Source organism: Bombina bombina, chromosome 1 (assembly GCF_027579735.1).
Source record: "Bombina bombina isolate aBomBom1 chromosome 1, aBomBom1.pri, whole genome shotgun sequence".
Classification (NCBI taxonomy): Eukaryota; Metazoa; Chordata; class Amphibia; order Anura; family Bombinatoridae; genus Bombina; species Bombina bombina.
This window is the reverse complement of record NC_069499.1, coordinates 180,653,837-180,668,685: the sequence shown is the minus strand read 5'-3', so window position 1 is coordinate 180,668,685 and position 14,849 is coordinate 180,653,837. Positions and strand designations below refer to the sequence as shown.

Below are 14,849 nucleotides of genomic sequence, written 5' to 3'. Positions count from 1 at the left end.
CTGCAGTTCATATCCCAGGTATAGACAATTGGGAAGCGGATTATCTCAGTCGCCAAACGTTACATCCGGGCGAATGGTCTCTTCACCCAGAGGTATTTCTTCAGATTGTTCAAATGTGGGGACTTCCAGAAATAGATCTGATGGCTTCTCATCTAAACAAGAAACTTCCCAGGTATCTGTCCAGATCCAGGGATCCTCAGGCAGAAGCAGTGGATGCATTGTCACTTCCTTGGAAGTATCATCCTGCCTATCTCTTTCCGCCTCTAGTTCTTCTTCCAAGAGTAATCTCCAAGATTCTAAAGGAATGCTCGTTTGTTCTGCTGGTGGCTCCAGCATGGCCTCACAGGTTTTGGTATGCGGATCTTGTCCGGATGGCCTCTTGCCAACCGTGGACTCTTCCGTTAAGACCAGACCTTCTGTCGCAAGGTCCTTTTTTCCATCAGGATCTCAAATCCTTAAATTTAAAGGTATGGAGATTGAACGCTTGATTCTTAGTCAAAGAGGTTTCTCTGACTCTGTGATTAATACTATGTTACAGGCTCGTAAATCTGTATCTAGGAAGATAGTCCTAGATAGTCTGGAAGACTTACATTACTTGGTGTCTTTCTCATCATTTTTCCTGGCATTCTTTTAGAATTCCGAGAATTTTACAGTTTCTTCAGGATGGTTTGGATAAAGGTTTGTCTGCAAGTTCCTTGAAAGGACAAATCTCTGCTCTTTCTGTTCTTTTTCACAGAAAGATTGCTAATCTTCCTGATATTCGTTGTTTTGTACAAGCTTTGGTTCATATAAAACCTGTCATTAAGTCAATTTCTCCTCCTTGGAGTTTGAATTTGGTTCTGGGGGCTCTTCAATCTCCTCCGTTTGAACCTATGCATTCATTGGACATTAAATTACTTTCTTGGAAAGTTTTGTTTCTTTTGGCCATCTCTTCTGCTAGAAGGGTTTCTGAATTATCTGCTCTTTCTTGTGAGTCTCCTTTTCTGATTTTTCATCAGGATAAGGCGGTGTTGCGAACTTCTTTTAAATTTTTACCTAAGGTTGTGAATTCTAACAACATTAGTAGAGAAATTGTGGTTCCTTCATTATGTCCTAATCCTAAGAATTCTAAGGAGAAATCATTGCATTATTTGGATGTAGTTAGAGCTTTGAAATATTATGTTGAAGCTACTAAGAATTTCCGAAAGACTTCTAGTCTATTTGTTATCTTTTCCGGTTCTAGGAAAGGTCAGAAGGCCTCTGCCATTTCTTTGTCATCTTGGTTAAAATCTTTAATTCATCATGCCTATGTCGAGTCGAGTAAAACTCCGCCTCAAAGGATTACAGCTCATTCTACTAGGTCAGTTTCTACTTCCTGGGCGTTTAGGAATGAAGCTTCGGTTGATCAGATTTGCAAAGCAGCAACTTGGTCTTCTTTGCATACTTTTACTAAATTCTACCATTTTGATGTGTTTTTTTCTTCTGAAGCAGTTTTTGGTAGAAAAGTACTTCAGGCAGCTGTTTCAGTTTGATTCTTCTGCTTATAATTTCAGTTTTTTTCATTATAAGATTTAAACTTTATTTTGGGTGTGGATTATTTTCTTGCGTGGAAGATCCACATCTTGGGTAGTCATTATCCCATACGTCACTAGCTCATGGACTCTTGCTAATTACATGAAAGAAAACATAATTTATGTAAGAACTTACCTGATAAATTAATTTCTTTCATATTAGCAAGAGTCCATGAGGCCCACCCTTTTTGTGGTGGTTATGATTTTTTTGTATAAAGCACAATTATTCCAATTCCTTATTTTTTATGCTTTCGCACTTTTTTTCTTATCACCCCACTTCTTGGCTATTCGTTAAACTGATTTGTGGGTGTGGTGAGGGGTGTATTTATAGGCATTTTGAGGTTTGGGAAACTTTGCCCCTCCTGGTAGGAATGTATATCCCATACGTCACTAGCTCATGGACTCTTGCTAATATGAAAGAAATTAATTTATCAGGTAAGTTCTTACATAAATTAGGTTTTATTTTACAGGCAACTTTTTGTATTTATTTTAACTAGGTAGAATAGTTATTAAATAGTTATTAACTATTTAATAACTACCTAGCTAAAATAAGTACAAAATTACCTGTAAAATAAAACCTAACCTAAGTTACAATTACACCTAACACTACACTATCATTAAACTAAGTACCTAAACTACCTACAATTAATTACAATTAAATTAAATAAACTAAATTACGGGGGGAAAAAACCACTAAATTACAGAAAATAAAAAATAATTACAAGAATTTTAAACTAATTACACCTAATCTAATCCCCCTAATAAAATAAAAAAGCCCCCCAAAATAATAAAATTTCCCTACCCTATACTAAATTACAAATAGCCCTTAAAAGGGCCTTTTGCGGGGCATTGCCCCAAAGTAATCAGCTCTTTTACCTGTTAAAAAAAAAAAAAATACCCCCCCCCCAACATTACAACCCACCACCCACACACCCCTACTCTAAAACCCACCCAATCCCCCTTAAAAAAACTACTAACCCCCTGAAGATCACCCTACCTTGAGCCGTCTTCACCCAGCCGGGCACAAGTGGTCCTTCAGAGGGTCCAAAGTCTTCATCCGATCGGGGCAGAAGAGGTCATCCAGACGGCAGAAGGCTTCATCCAGGCTGCATCTTCTATCTTCATCCTTCCGGAGCGGGTCCATCTTCAATCCAGCCGACGCGGCGCATCCTCTTCAAACGAAGTCCTAACGAAGAATGAAGGTTCCTTTAAATGACGTCATCCAAGATGGGGTCCCTTGAATTTTGATTGGCTGATAGAATCCTATCAGCCAATCGGAATTAAGGTAGGAAAAATCCTATCGGATGATGCTATCAGCCAATAGGATTGACCTTGCATTCTATTGGCTGATTGGAACAGCCAAATGAATGCGAGGTCAATCCTATTGGCTGATTGGATCAGCCAATCAGATTGCACTTCAATCCGATTGGCTGATTACATCAGCCAATAGGATTTTTCCTACCTTAATTCCCAGAGGTCCCAACGCTGCTTTTTAAGGCTAACACCAAACTCGTAATCTAGGCGTAAGTGAAGCCAGGAGGGACATACCTTTTAAGGTTAATGTCTTTTTTTGTACTGATTACTACTGATCAAACTGGTGTGGAGCCTGGTGCAGATATCTTACATGAATACAAAAACCGTGTATGACTCTCACCAACTGACATGAAGAATGTTAATCATGTGGAATAAGGAGCTAATTTCCTTTAACATGTCTATGCTTTTTAAGGCTCTAAACAATGCATTCCATATTTGAGCCTGCTGCAACTTAAAGGGATAGGAAAGTCAAAATGAATCTTGCATGATTCAGATAGAGCGTGTAATTTTAACACCATTTGAAATTCACTTCTATTTTCAAATGTGCTTTGTTCTTTTGGTTTCCCTTGTTGAAAAAGAATACACTCATATCCTACACTAGTGGGATCTGCTGCTAATTGGTGCCTGCAAACATTTCTCTGATTGGCTGACTAGATGTGTTCATCTTGCTGCCCGTAGTGCAATGCTATTCCTTCAGCAAAGGATAACAAGAGAACAAAGCAATTTTGATAATGGACGTAAATTGGAAAGTTGTTTAAAAACAGCAATTATCAATTTTCCTCCTCACATATCTATTTTTGTCAGACAAGGTTCAACCTGGAAAAAAAAAAGTTCCCAGCCAAAGTGTTTGTTTTTTTTGAAAGAGAATACAAAATGATCTACATATTTCAGCTAGTTCAGTGAACCAGATTTCTTCAAAGCTTCTCATTTCATACGTAGATGAGTTTTATATAAAAGTTGTCCTTCGTAGTAGCAGATATATCCTATTCAATACTTTATTTATCAGTGTTTTGTTATCCCATGCTCAGGGTTTGTCTGGTTGCATTTAACTTTGAAAATTGGCAAAGTATGTCATATCCTGGGGATCTATAGGGTCCAGTCTATAGGAGAGCTACCCTTTAATAAACTCTGTGGTTTAAGTTGACGTCAGAATCCAGCACCCCAGAATGGAAGCAGCATTACAATATTGCTTTATACATGGATAACTTAGTATGTATCATTGATTACTTATATTTAGACTTAGGGCACTCAGTCTTTAACTTCCTGAATATCTCAGAGGAGCTAAAGCTTGTTCTATAAGTTTGCATTACTTGAAACCATGAAACAAATATTTCTTCTTAAAGGGGCAGTATACACCAATTTTCATTTAACTGCATGTAAAATAGATATTACTATATATAAAAAAAATAATATGCACAGATACTGATATAAAAATTCAGTATAAAACCAAAAGGTGTGCAACAGGTGCACCAGACGGAAAACCCTTAGGAGGCACTCTCTTTAAATGAAATTAATAAAAAAATATATAGTAAAAAAATAATGATGGTAATACAAAATATCCAAAAATATGTCCATGCAACTAATCCTCTAGCAATCAATAGGGTTAAGGCTGCTCTTTGTCAAAAGGATGGTCTAAAACACAATAACACAAAGCCGCCCAATGGCCTAGTACAGCAATAACAATTTGATAAAATATAGTATCAAAGCAACTCACAATGGAAGGGCACCTGCTAGGTGCGGGATACACAGGCTGGAATTTCTCAGTAGTCCAGCAAATGGGCACTGGCAAGTCTGGGAATTTGATTGTAGAAAGCTCTCAAATCCTAAATACAGGGAGTGCAGAATTATTAGGCAAATGAGTATTTTGACCACATCATCCTCTTTATGCATGTTGTCTTACTCCAAGCTGTATAGGCTCGAAAGCCTACTACCAATTAAGCATATTAGGTGATGTGCATCTCTGTAATGAGAAGGGGTGTGGTCTAATGACATCAACACCCTATATCAGGTGTGCATAATTATTAGGCAACTTCCTTTCCTTTGGCAAAATGGGTCAAAAGAAGGACTTGACAGGCTCAGAAAAGTCAAAAATAGTGAGATATCTTGCAGAGGGATGCAGCACTCTTAAAATTGCAAAGCTTCTGAAGCGTGATCATCGAACAATCAAGCGTTTCATTCAAAATAGTCAACAGGGTCGCAATAAGCGTGTGGAAAAACCAAGGCGCAAAATAACTGCCCATGAACTGAGAAAAGTCAAGCGTGCAGCTGCCAAGATGCCACTTGCCACCAGTTTGGCCATATTTCAGAGCTGCAACATCACTGGAGTGCCCAAATGCACAAGGTGTGCAATACTCAGAGACATGGCCAAGGTAAGAAAGGCTGAAAGACGACCACCACTGAACAAGACACACAAGCTGAAACGTCAAGACTGGGCCAAGAAATATCTCAAGACTGATTTTTCTAAGGTTTTATGGACTGATGAAATGAGAGTGAGTCTTGATGGGCCAGATGGATGGGCCCGTGGCTGGATTGGTAAAGGGCAGAGAGCTCCAGTCTGACTCAGACGCCAGCAAGGTGGAGGTGGAGTACTGGTTTGGGCTGGTATCATCAAAGATGAGCTTGTGGGGCCTTTTCGGGTTGAGGATGGAGTCAAGCTCAACTCCCAGTCCTACTGCCAGTTTCTGGAAGACACCTTCTTCAAGCAGTGGTACAGGAAGAAGTCTGCATCCTTCAAGAAAAACAGGATTTTCATGCAGGACAATGCTCCATCACACGCGTCCAAGTACTCCACAGCGTGGCTGGCAAGAAAGGGTATAAAAGAAGAAAATCTAATGACATGGCCTCCTTGTTCACCTGATCTGAACCCCATTGAGAACCTGTGGTCCATCATCAAATGTGAGATTTACAAGGAGGGAAAACAGTACACCTCTCTGAACAGTGTCTGGGAGGCTGTGGTTGCTGCTGCACGCAATGTTGATGGTGAACAGATCAAAACACTGACAGAATCCATGGATGGCAGGCTTTTGAGTGTCCTTGCAAAGAAAGGTGGCTATATTGGTCACTGATTTGTTTTTGAATGTCAGAAATGTATATTTGTAAATGTTGAGATGTTATATTGGTTTCACTGGTAAAAATAAATAATTGAAATGGGTATATATTTGTTTTTTGTTAAGTTGCCTAATAATTATGCACAGTAATAGTCACCTGCACACACAGATATCCCCCTAAAATAGCTATAACTAAAAACAAACTAAAAACTACTTCCAAAACTATTCAGCTTTGATATTAATGAGTTTTTTGGGTTCAATGAGAACATGGTGGTTGTTCAATAATAAAATTAATCCTCAAAAATACAACTTGCCTAATAATTCTGCACTCCCTGTAAGGGAGATGCAAACAAACATATCCCAGCACAGCAACAGCCAGAAATGGTCTAATGGTGAATCAGAATACTCACAATTAAAGTGCACCTATAGAGGTGCTAACCAAAAACCAGACCAGGACTTTGCAGCCGCCCGGCAGACTGTCTCTCAGGAATAAACTGGAACTTATCCAAATAATGAGTAAGATTGAAAATAGAAATAAAAAGCAAGTGTTGATAAGAAAGATATTTTAATATAAAATACAGCGGCGCATTTCTCAGGCTAATACAATGGTATACAAACAACACTTGTTAGTTTTAAAACCCTAACCTCTGCAGTGATTGATCCCATAATAATGGGATCCACCTGTTTCACAGCATTTTACTATGTGCACCAGACATACAGAGAAACGACAAATGACAAACGCCTAAGCTACATATACAATGTAAATAAATTCATAGTGTAAAAACTATACATTGTTAACAGAAATATGCATTCAAAGAATGATGCAAACTGTGGATATATCCCACTGGGACCACCCCATGATTGGTATACAAATGTGCGATAATCAATAAGATCCCCTATTATTTTAATAATATTATACACTAAATATATGTGTATCAACTCAATATATCCTAAACAGAGGCAAAAGGAAGTATAAATAAGTGTATGGATGATTAAATATATCAAGCCGAACTCAATGCAACAAGTGACGTCTGCAATCAACTCCCCTTGGCAAGTAGGGGGAGGGCCGCAGACGTCATGTAACTATAGTAACCGTGGAAACAATGTCACAACACCTTTGCTGTGTAATCAAGTACAGCATAACTTTTTTCTTTTAGCCTATTAAATTAACACTGTCAATAGTTTACATAAAGGAAATTGTGCAGATACTGACATTAAATTGTGCAATATAATGTGCTAAAAGGAATAAATATGATTAAAGTATAATAAAAGGTAGGTCTGTGACATTAATTCCAAAGGCGAGCAATGTGATACTAGTGATAACTGTAGCAGCGCTTACGACCCACTAGTATGTAATCTGGGACTGCATAATTTTTTTTTTCCTTTTTCCGACCTGGTATATTAAAGTGGCACTATCAATAGTTTACAAAAAGAAAAGAAGAAGAATGTGCAAATACTGACGTTAATATTGTGCATTATAATGTGGAGATAGAAATATGAGGGTTGCTCTGTGTTGGTGCTTGGGCGCCTTTGTGTTATTGTCTTTTTTTTTTTTTTTTTTAAACTTACTTACAAGCTTCCAATTTAGCACTGCTGATGAGATTAGCCTGGGGCACCTACTGAAAGGGGCTGAGAGCAAACCCCCCCTCCCCTTGCGTATTAAAATACCCTTTATACAAACAGAAGCAATCTGACATCTGTATACATCAGTATACATCTAAAACTTTGGGGCTTGGTTAGGAGTCTGAAAATCAGCACAATGTTATTTAAAAATAAGCAAAACTATACATTTGTTTACAAAAACACACCCAGATGGGCTATATAAGTGGATCACCTACAAAACATTTATGCAAAGAAAAATCTAGTGTACAATGTCCGTTTAAGACTTCTGCAATAGTATAGTAGTACAGACTTGGCTGTATACATTTTTGAAGCACATTTAACATTTGTCCTTGTTTTAACCACCCTTGTCAGCAGGTTTAGTTCTTAATTTATCTTGGCCTTACTCTAAGCCAACTCCAGAAAGTGAAATCACTCTAAGATTTCCACATCTGGCTCTGCTCCCTAAGTAGCACTCACCAAGAATCCCTCCCTTTTAATGTTTTGATCCATTGATATTGCTTTCCTCTGAATGGAAAACAAAGCACACTACCTGAAATGGGAGGGGCTTTGTGTTGCTGTCATTCTCCAGTGCGGATTATTACTTAGGAAACTAAGCTGTTTTTTTATATTGAAACTGTGACAAGGTTATAAACAGATAATTATTTCTGTACAATTAAAGGAATATGAAACCCATTTTTTCTCTTTCATGATTCAGATAGAGCATGTAATTTTAAGCAACTTTCTAATTTACTCCTATTATCAATTTTTCATCGTTCTCTTGGTATCTTTACCAATGTAAGCTTAGGTGCCGGATCATTTTTGTTTCAGAACCCTGGGTAGCGCTTGCTGATTGGTGGTTACATTGAGGATAATAGGAGTAAATTAGAGCATGCAATTTTAAGCAACTTTCTATCTGAAACATGAACGAAATTGGGTTTCATATCCCTTTAACTGTAAATCACTTCCATACAATTCTTGACTCAATCAATATTTTTTCTTTTCTTTACAGGGCAATTTACAGCTGTTGCAAAGCTGCTTGGCCGTGTTAAACGGTAAACCGTGAAGCACAGTCCCGTCCATCCTTCCTTTCCTCCTATAAAAAAAAAAATAGGCCCTCCTTCCACGTCCTAAAGCTGCCACGACTTTATGGATTGGATTTAATGGGTATTCTTAGCTCACCTGAGGATGAACTAATGCACAGTACATGGGCTGTCTCCGTGAATGAAGCAACAGTGTGCTTCGGAGCCCACACTTGTATCCACTTGTATCTTTATTTAGTTATCGTATGCTCTTTCATACTTCACAGATTAAAACAAAATTACCATTTTTTTGGTGAAAATAGTCAATTAAAGGCTTTTCTTGTTATGAACTGTATTACATAATGCTGCCAATCATATTTACATATGAATATTAATCTTGGATGATATTCAACATTCACGGTTCGAAAGGATTTAATATTGTCATTAGTTGTTTGCGTCTTATGTATTGTCCAAGTTTCATGTAACGATTTTTTTAAACATCTCATTTCTTGATTTACTGAACTATATTTTTTTTTATCAAACATTTCTTAGATATTCCATAGCGCTCAAATTTATCTTTTTAAATTTAAGTTCCTAAAGCTAATGCATCAATATGTTTGCCTTAACTTGTAGACTTCTCAAATATTGTAAAATAAACTGTGAATCCAATGATTTTTAACTTATGTTGTCCTTGTGTTCTTGTTTTTGTGTATTTTATTATGGTTTATTTTTTCATATTTTATATACAATAGTCCTTTCCAAGCCATCAGAATTATCATGCAAAATTGACTTTTCAATTTACATCCATCATTAAATTGTGCAGTTTTTTTATATGCATACTTTCTGAGGCACCAGCTACTACACTGTATACGTATATGAGTCTGTTATTAGCTGAGGGCTAGCACATGATACAGGGGGCTGGCAAATTGAAATACATTTTGAAATTTGACAGAAAAAAACAACAACTTTATTTCCTATGGCATGGAGAGTCCACAACGTCATTCCATTTACTAGTGGGATATTAAACTCCTGGCCAGCAGGAGGAGGCAATCACCCCAGCAAAGCTGTTAAGTGTAACTTCCCTTACCCATAATCCACAGTCATTATCTTTGCCTCTGTCAATGGAGGATGTGTGTGCGAAGATGGTGTCTTAAGATATAAACCCTTTATGGGTACTTTTCCCTGAAAGCAAGGATTGGGGTTATGCTGTGTCCATGTCAATTTCTTTAGTAAAGAGTAATGGTTGCTCTTTTTTTTTTTTTTTTTTTTTTTTTTTTTTACAAAGAGCTTTATTTGAAAAAGACAATATGCATACATCTTGAGTGTGGTTTTGGGTTTACAGAACTCACCCGTACAATGAAGACAAAAACATTACATTTTAAATGGAAGATGGAGGTCTGGTTGGTTCTGAGTCTTTGGTTCTAGGCAGAGCCAACTGTCCATAACATCAAAACAATTTAAAGTCCAGCACAGATGTACAGTAATAATATAATTCCATTCAATGAAGCTCTACATTTTCAAATTTTCTTATTTTTTCCCGTTATATTCTTTATACAGCAGGCATCATATCAGTATGGTAGGAAACAGTAACTTAGATGAAGTTTTTAGAACATATATAAAAACAAGTAATAAAAATATTATATACAATAACTTGTTCTATGCATGAAAAAGGGTTGCTTGATAATATTTGACGTTAACACACTCAGCAGTTGTAGAAAGTATCCTTATTTAAGACATAGTCAAGTGAAAGGGGAAAGAGAGTGTGAGAAGGAGAAGGACAGAGATGGGGGAAGGAGAAGAGAAAAAAAAAGGGAGGAGAGGGGGATCTGAATAGAGTAAATGGGGGCAAGAAAGGGTATGTCGCGCAACAGGCTTTATCGTACACTAGCCTATTGCAACTGTACACCCTCCTGCTAGAAAATACGTTTAAACTGCGATATTGCACCCATTCCACAACTGGAGCAGCATTTCATAGGTATCTGTTTTAGAAATACAGTATAATGGCATTTCTCAAGTTGTAAGAGTCTCTGGACGTTTTGTTTCCAGTCAGTGATCAAAGGGACTTGTGTTGTCTTCCAACAAATTGGAATCAGATTTTTCGCACCAGTCAGCATCAACTTGAGAAGTGTTTTTTTTTTAATCGGGTTTTGAAATTTGGACGGGAAGTGAAAGAGCAAGGTCTCTGGGGTTTTTGGAATATCCATCTCCAGGATTTCCTGCATCTCTTCCCATACTGTGTCCCAGAAATTTTCTAGTAAGGGGTAGTCCCACCAAATATATAGAATAGAACCCAACCCCCCACATCCCCTCCAACACCTGTCTGATGTGTTTGGGTATATAATTTTAAGTTGAGACGGTGTAAGGTACCATCGACTCATTAGTTTGTAATGGGATTCCTGCGTATGGGCTGAGACTGAAAAAGTCTTGGCGGCCCGGAACATCCGTTGCCATTCCTCAGTAGTAAGTTTAGTTCCCAACTCCCTATGACACAATCTGGTGTAGGTCGGAAGAGCGTTATCTTTGGGTATGAGGAGAAGTTTATATATTATACCAAGTGCAAGAGGGCAGTTCGGTGCATGCATAGTGTTTCATATGGTGTGGGATCTCTAAGAAATTGTTTATGGTTAGAGATGTAATGGCCGATTTGTAGGTATATAAACCAAGGGAGTGATATGTCAGGGTAATTCTCTGAGATTTCCTTTGTGTTTGAGTAATGGTGGCTTTTAGCAGTTAGAAGACGGTGAGGTAGTCTTTGCTTTAACTTCTAACAACAAAGCTACCCCTTTATAGAAAACCAGGGTTGGTTACTCTGTTTTTTCTCTTCCTCCAGGTCCCTGTCAGCGGTCAGATGAGGCTGCAAGGTAAGTGCTTATTTCCTCCTTAGGTTTGGAAAGCTCAAGCACATTGGGCGTTACTATCATTTTTACATGAAGTAAGGGTGTTATAGGCCTTCAATACCCAAGTTATGGGATTGAGGTTTTTCACTAAACGTTCCCTGCAGCTGGTGCCTTTTACTAAGGACTGAGGGGCTATATGTTTTAATAGATTCTTATTTAGCATAGCAGTATCAGCAGGGCTTGGGGTCAAGCTTTCAATAGTACGCTGGCTTTAGTCTCTTTTTTGGCTCTGGGTCTCCTGGCCCTCACCAGCCAGTACATAGATTTCAGTCCTATGAGCTCTGTGCTTGGGACGATCGCAATGTGCTCTACGTGAGTTTGTTTTACAGGCTATGGGAACAGTAGGCTTGTTTTAAACTCTTGTTTTAAACCTCCTTGGGGCTTTCTAGCTCTTATAGGGTAGTGTTTTATTTTAGCAATGGCGGCTGCACTTAAGTAGGGTTTGGCGCCATCTGTCTTTTTTCTCCCTCAAATACTAACATTTTAAGAGATAGTATTTAGTTTTTTTGGCGGCAGAGCTAATCGATTTGGCACCATCTACCCGCCCTCCCTCTTTTATTATTGCCAGTAATGTGGCTATCATTCTCGCGCCATTAGTTAGTCTCTTTTACTAGGACTCAGGGTTGGAGATGGAGGTTCTATGAGAAAGCTCCGCCATCTTATTGTTATGCGGTCAGTATTTCCAACCGCGATATGACCTTAAAGATATGCGCCACTAGATCTCTGGTGCGAGGTTCACTTTCCCCCCTACCGGGTCTGAGTATTTCTTTTTGTGTTGGACAGGTAGGCACCTCAGTCTGATGGCTGAGGTGTAGGGGTGCAATAGGTTTGTTAATAAAATATAAAGACAACCATTTTGCATTTTTCTTCCTGCCTAATGGGACGCGACCTTGCAGGTCATTAAATTGGAGTCAAAATATCTGGCTTTGCTGTGCTAGTGTGCAGAGCATTGTGGCTGAAATCTTGGTCAGCCGATGTTTCCTCTAAGTCTAAGATTCTGGCAATTCCTTACAAGGGTAAGACCTTGTTTAGGGGTCTTTTCTCCCACAAGACAAGAAAAAGAGACCGAAAGGACATCAGAGTAATTTCGTTCTTTTCGTGGCTCAAGAGGAAAGTCTTCCCCTTTTTTCTTTCAAGCAGGAACAGTCCAAGTCTTCTTGGAAGCCCAGCCAGTCTTGGAACAAGGGGTAGCAATCAGATATATAAGAGACCCGCAGCTGACTCTAAATCAGCATGAAGGGTTTGCCCCTGGTCGGGGAGCGGATCAAGTGGGGGGCAGACTTTCTCAGTTTTCTCAAGCATGGACCCCTGGGCTGTGGACATAGATTCTCAGGTTTACATCAAGACCTTTCCTCCCAGTGGTAGATTCCTCCTCTCATGATTATCTGCAGACCAGATAAAAAGAGAGGCATTCTTTAAATGTGTTCAGGATCTTTCCTCCCTAGGAGTGATTGTTCCAGTTCAGGAACAGGGTCTAGGTTTCTATTCCAATCTGTTTGTAGTTCCCAAAAAAAAGGTAACTTTCCAACCTATTTTGGACCTGAAATGTCTAAACGAGTTTCTCAGAATACCGTCCTTCAAGATGGAGACTATCACTCCATTCTTCCTTTAGTGCAAGAGGGTCAGTTCATGACGACTATAGACCTAAAGGATGCATACCTTCATATTCCCATTCACAAATTTCTGAGATTTGCCTTTCTGGACAAACGCTTTTGGCTCTTCCGTTTGGCCTTGCCACAGCTCCCAGAATTTTCTTAATGGTTCTGGGAGCTCTCTTTGCAGTGATCCGGTCCCAAGGAGTTGCAGTGGCACCCCACCTGGACAACATATTGGTTCAGGTGCCATCTTTTCAACAAGCAAAATCTCACACTGAGATCTTGTCTTTTCTATGTTCCCACGGATGGAAAGTGAATCTGGGAAAGAGCTCCCTTGTTCCAGCTACAAGGGTAGTCTTTTTAGGGGCTATAATAGATTCTCTATCTATGAAAAATGTTCTAACGGAAGTCAGAAGAGAGAAAATGATTTCCGTTTACCTCTCTCTATAGTCTACTGTTCCACCATCAGTGGCACAATGTATGGAGGTAATAGGTCTGATGGTGGCCTCCATGGAAATCATTTCCTTTGCTCGTTTCCATTTGAAAGCTCTGCAGTTGTGCATGCTCATACAATGGAACGGGGATCATGCAGATCTGTGTCAGGATAGATGTAGACCAGTCGACAAGAGACTCTCCCGTGGTGGCTTTCTCAGGGCACATCCTTTCGGAGACCTTCCTGGGTGATTGTGACCATGGACGCCAGCCTGCTGGTCTGTGGAGCAGTCTGGGACTTGTTAAAGGCGCAGGGACTTTGTACTCGGGAGGAGTCTGCTCTCCCCATCAACATCTTGGAGTTGAGAGCGATTTACAATTCTTTGATGGCTTGGCCTCAGTTGTCCTTAGCCCAGTTTATCAGGTTCCAGTTAGACAACATAACCTCAGTGGCTTACCTCAACCACCAGGGAGGAACTCAGAGTTCCTTAGCCATGAAGGAGGTGGCTTGGATTATTCAGTGGGCGGAAGCTCACAATTGTTGTCTATCTGCCATCCACATAAGCAGACAGACTTTTCATCCCGGGGAGTGGGAACTTCATCCGGAGGTGTTCTCCAACTTAACCCTCAAATGGAGGGTGCCAGAGTTGGATCTGATGGCATCTCAGCAAAATGCCAAGCTTCCAAGGTACGATTCAAGGTCAAGAGATCCACAGGCTGCGCTGATAGATGCACTGGCGGTTCCTTGGGATTTCAAGCTGGCATACCTGTTTGCTCTCCTTCCACGAGTCATTGCTCGTATCAAACAGGAGAGAGAGTGTCAGTGATTCTAATAGCCCCTGCATGGCCTCGCAGGATCTGGTATGCAGACCTAGTGGAGATGTCATTTATCCCACCTTGGAGACAGCCTCTGAGGAAGGACTTTCTGATTCAGGGTCCTTTCCTTCATCCAAATCTCGTTTCTCTGAAGCTGACTGCTTGGAGATTGAACGCTTAGTTCTGTCTAAGCGTGTTTTTTTGAGTCAGTCATTGAGACCATGATTCAGGCTCGCAAGCCTGTTACGAGAAAGATTTACCATAAGATATGGCGTAAATATCTTTATTGGTGTGAATTCAAGGGCTACTTTTGGAGTAGGGTCAGGATTCTTAGGATTTTGTCTTTTCTCCAACCCTGAAGGGTCAGATTTCTGCATTATCTGTTTTGTTACATAAGCGTCTGGTGGACGTGCCATATGTGCAATCGTTTTGTCAGGCCTTAGTCAGAAGCAGGCCTGTGTTTAAGTCTGTTGCTCCTCCTTGGAGCCTTAACCTTGTTCTTAAAGTTTTTACAGCAGGCTCCGATTGAGTCATTGCATTCCATAGATATTAAGTTGTTATCTTGGAAGGCTTTATT

General features: G+C 39.5%; 1 protein-coding gene across 4 annotated transcripts in view; it reads left to right on the top strand.

Moving 5' to 3' along the window:
* Positions 1 to 9,211, top strand: part of SNX6 (sorting nexin 6) — a 236,054-nt gene extending 226,843 nt beyond the window's left edge. For all 4 annotated transcript variants that reach the window (XM_053697750.1, XM_053697753.1, XM_053697751.1 and 1 more), the window contains one exon: positions 8,523 to 9,211. In XM_053697750.1, coding sequence (XP_053553725.1) covers positions 8,523 to 8,576 — 54 coding nt within the window. In that variant the 3' untranslated portion in view covers positions 8,577 to 9,211. The remainder of the gene's footprint in view (positions 1 to 8,522) is intronic.
* Positions 9,212 to 14,849: the final 5,638 nt, after the last annotated feature.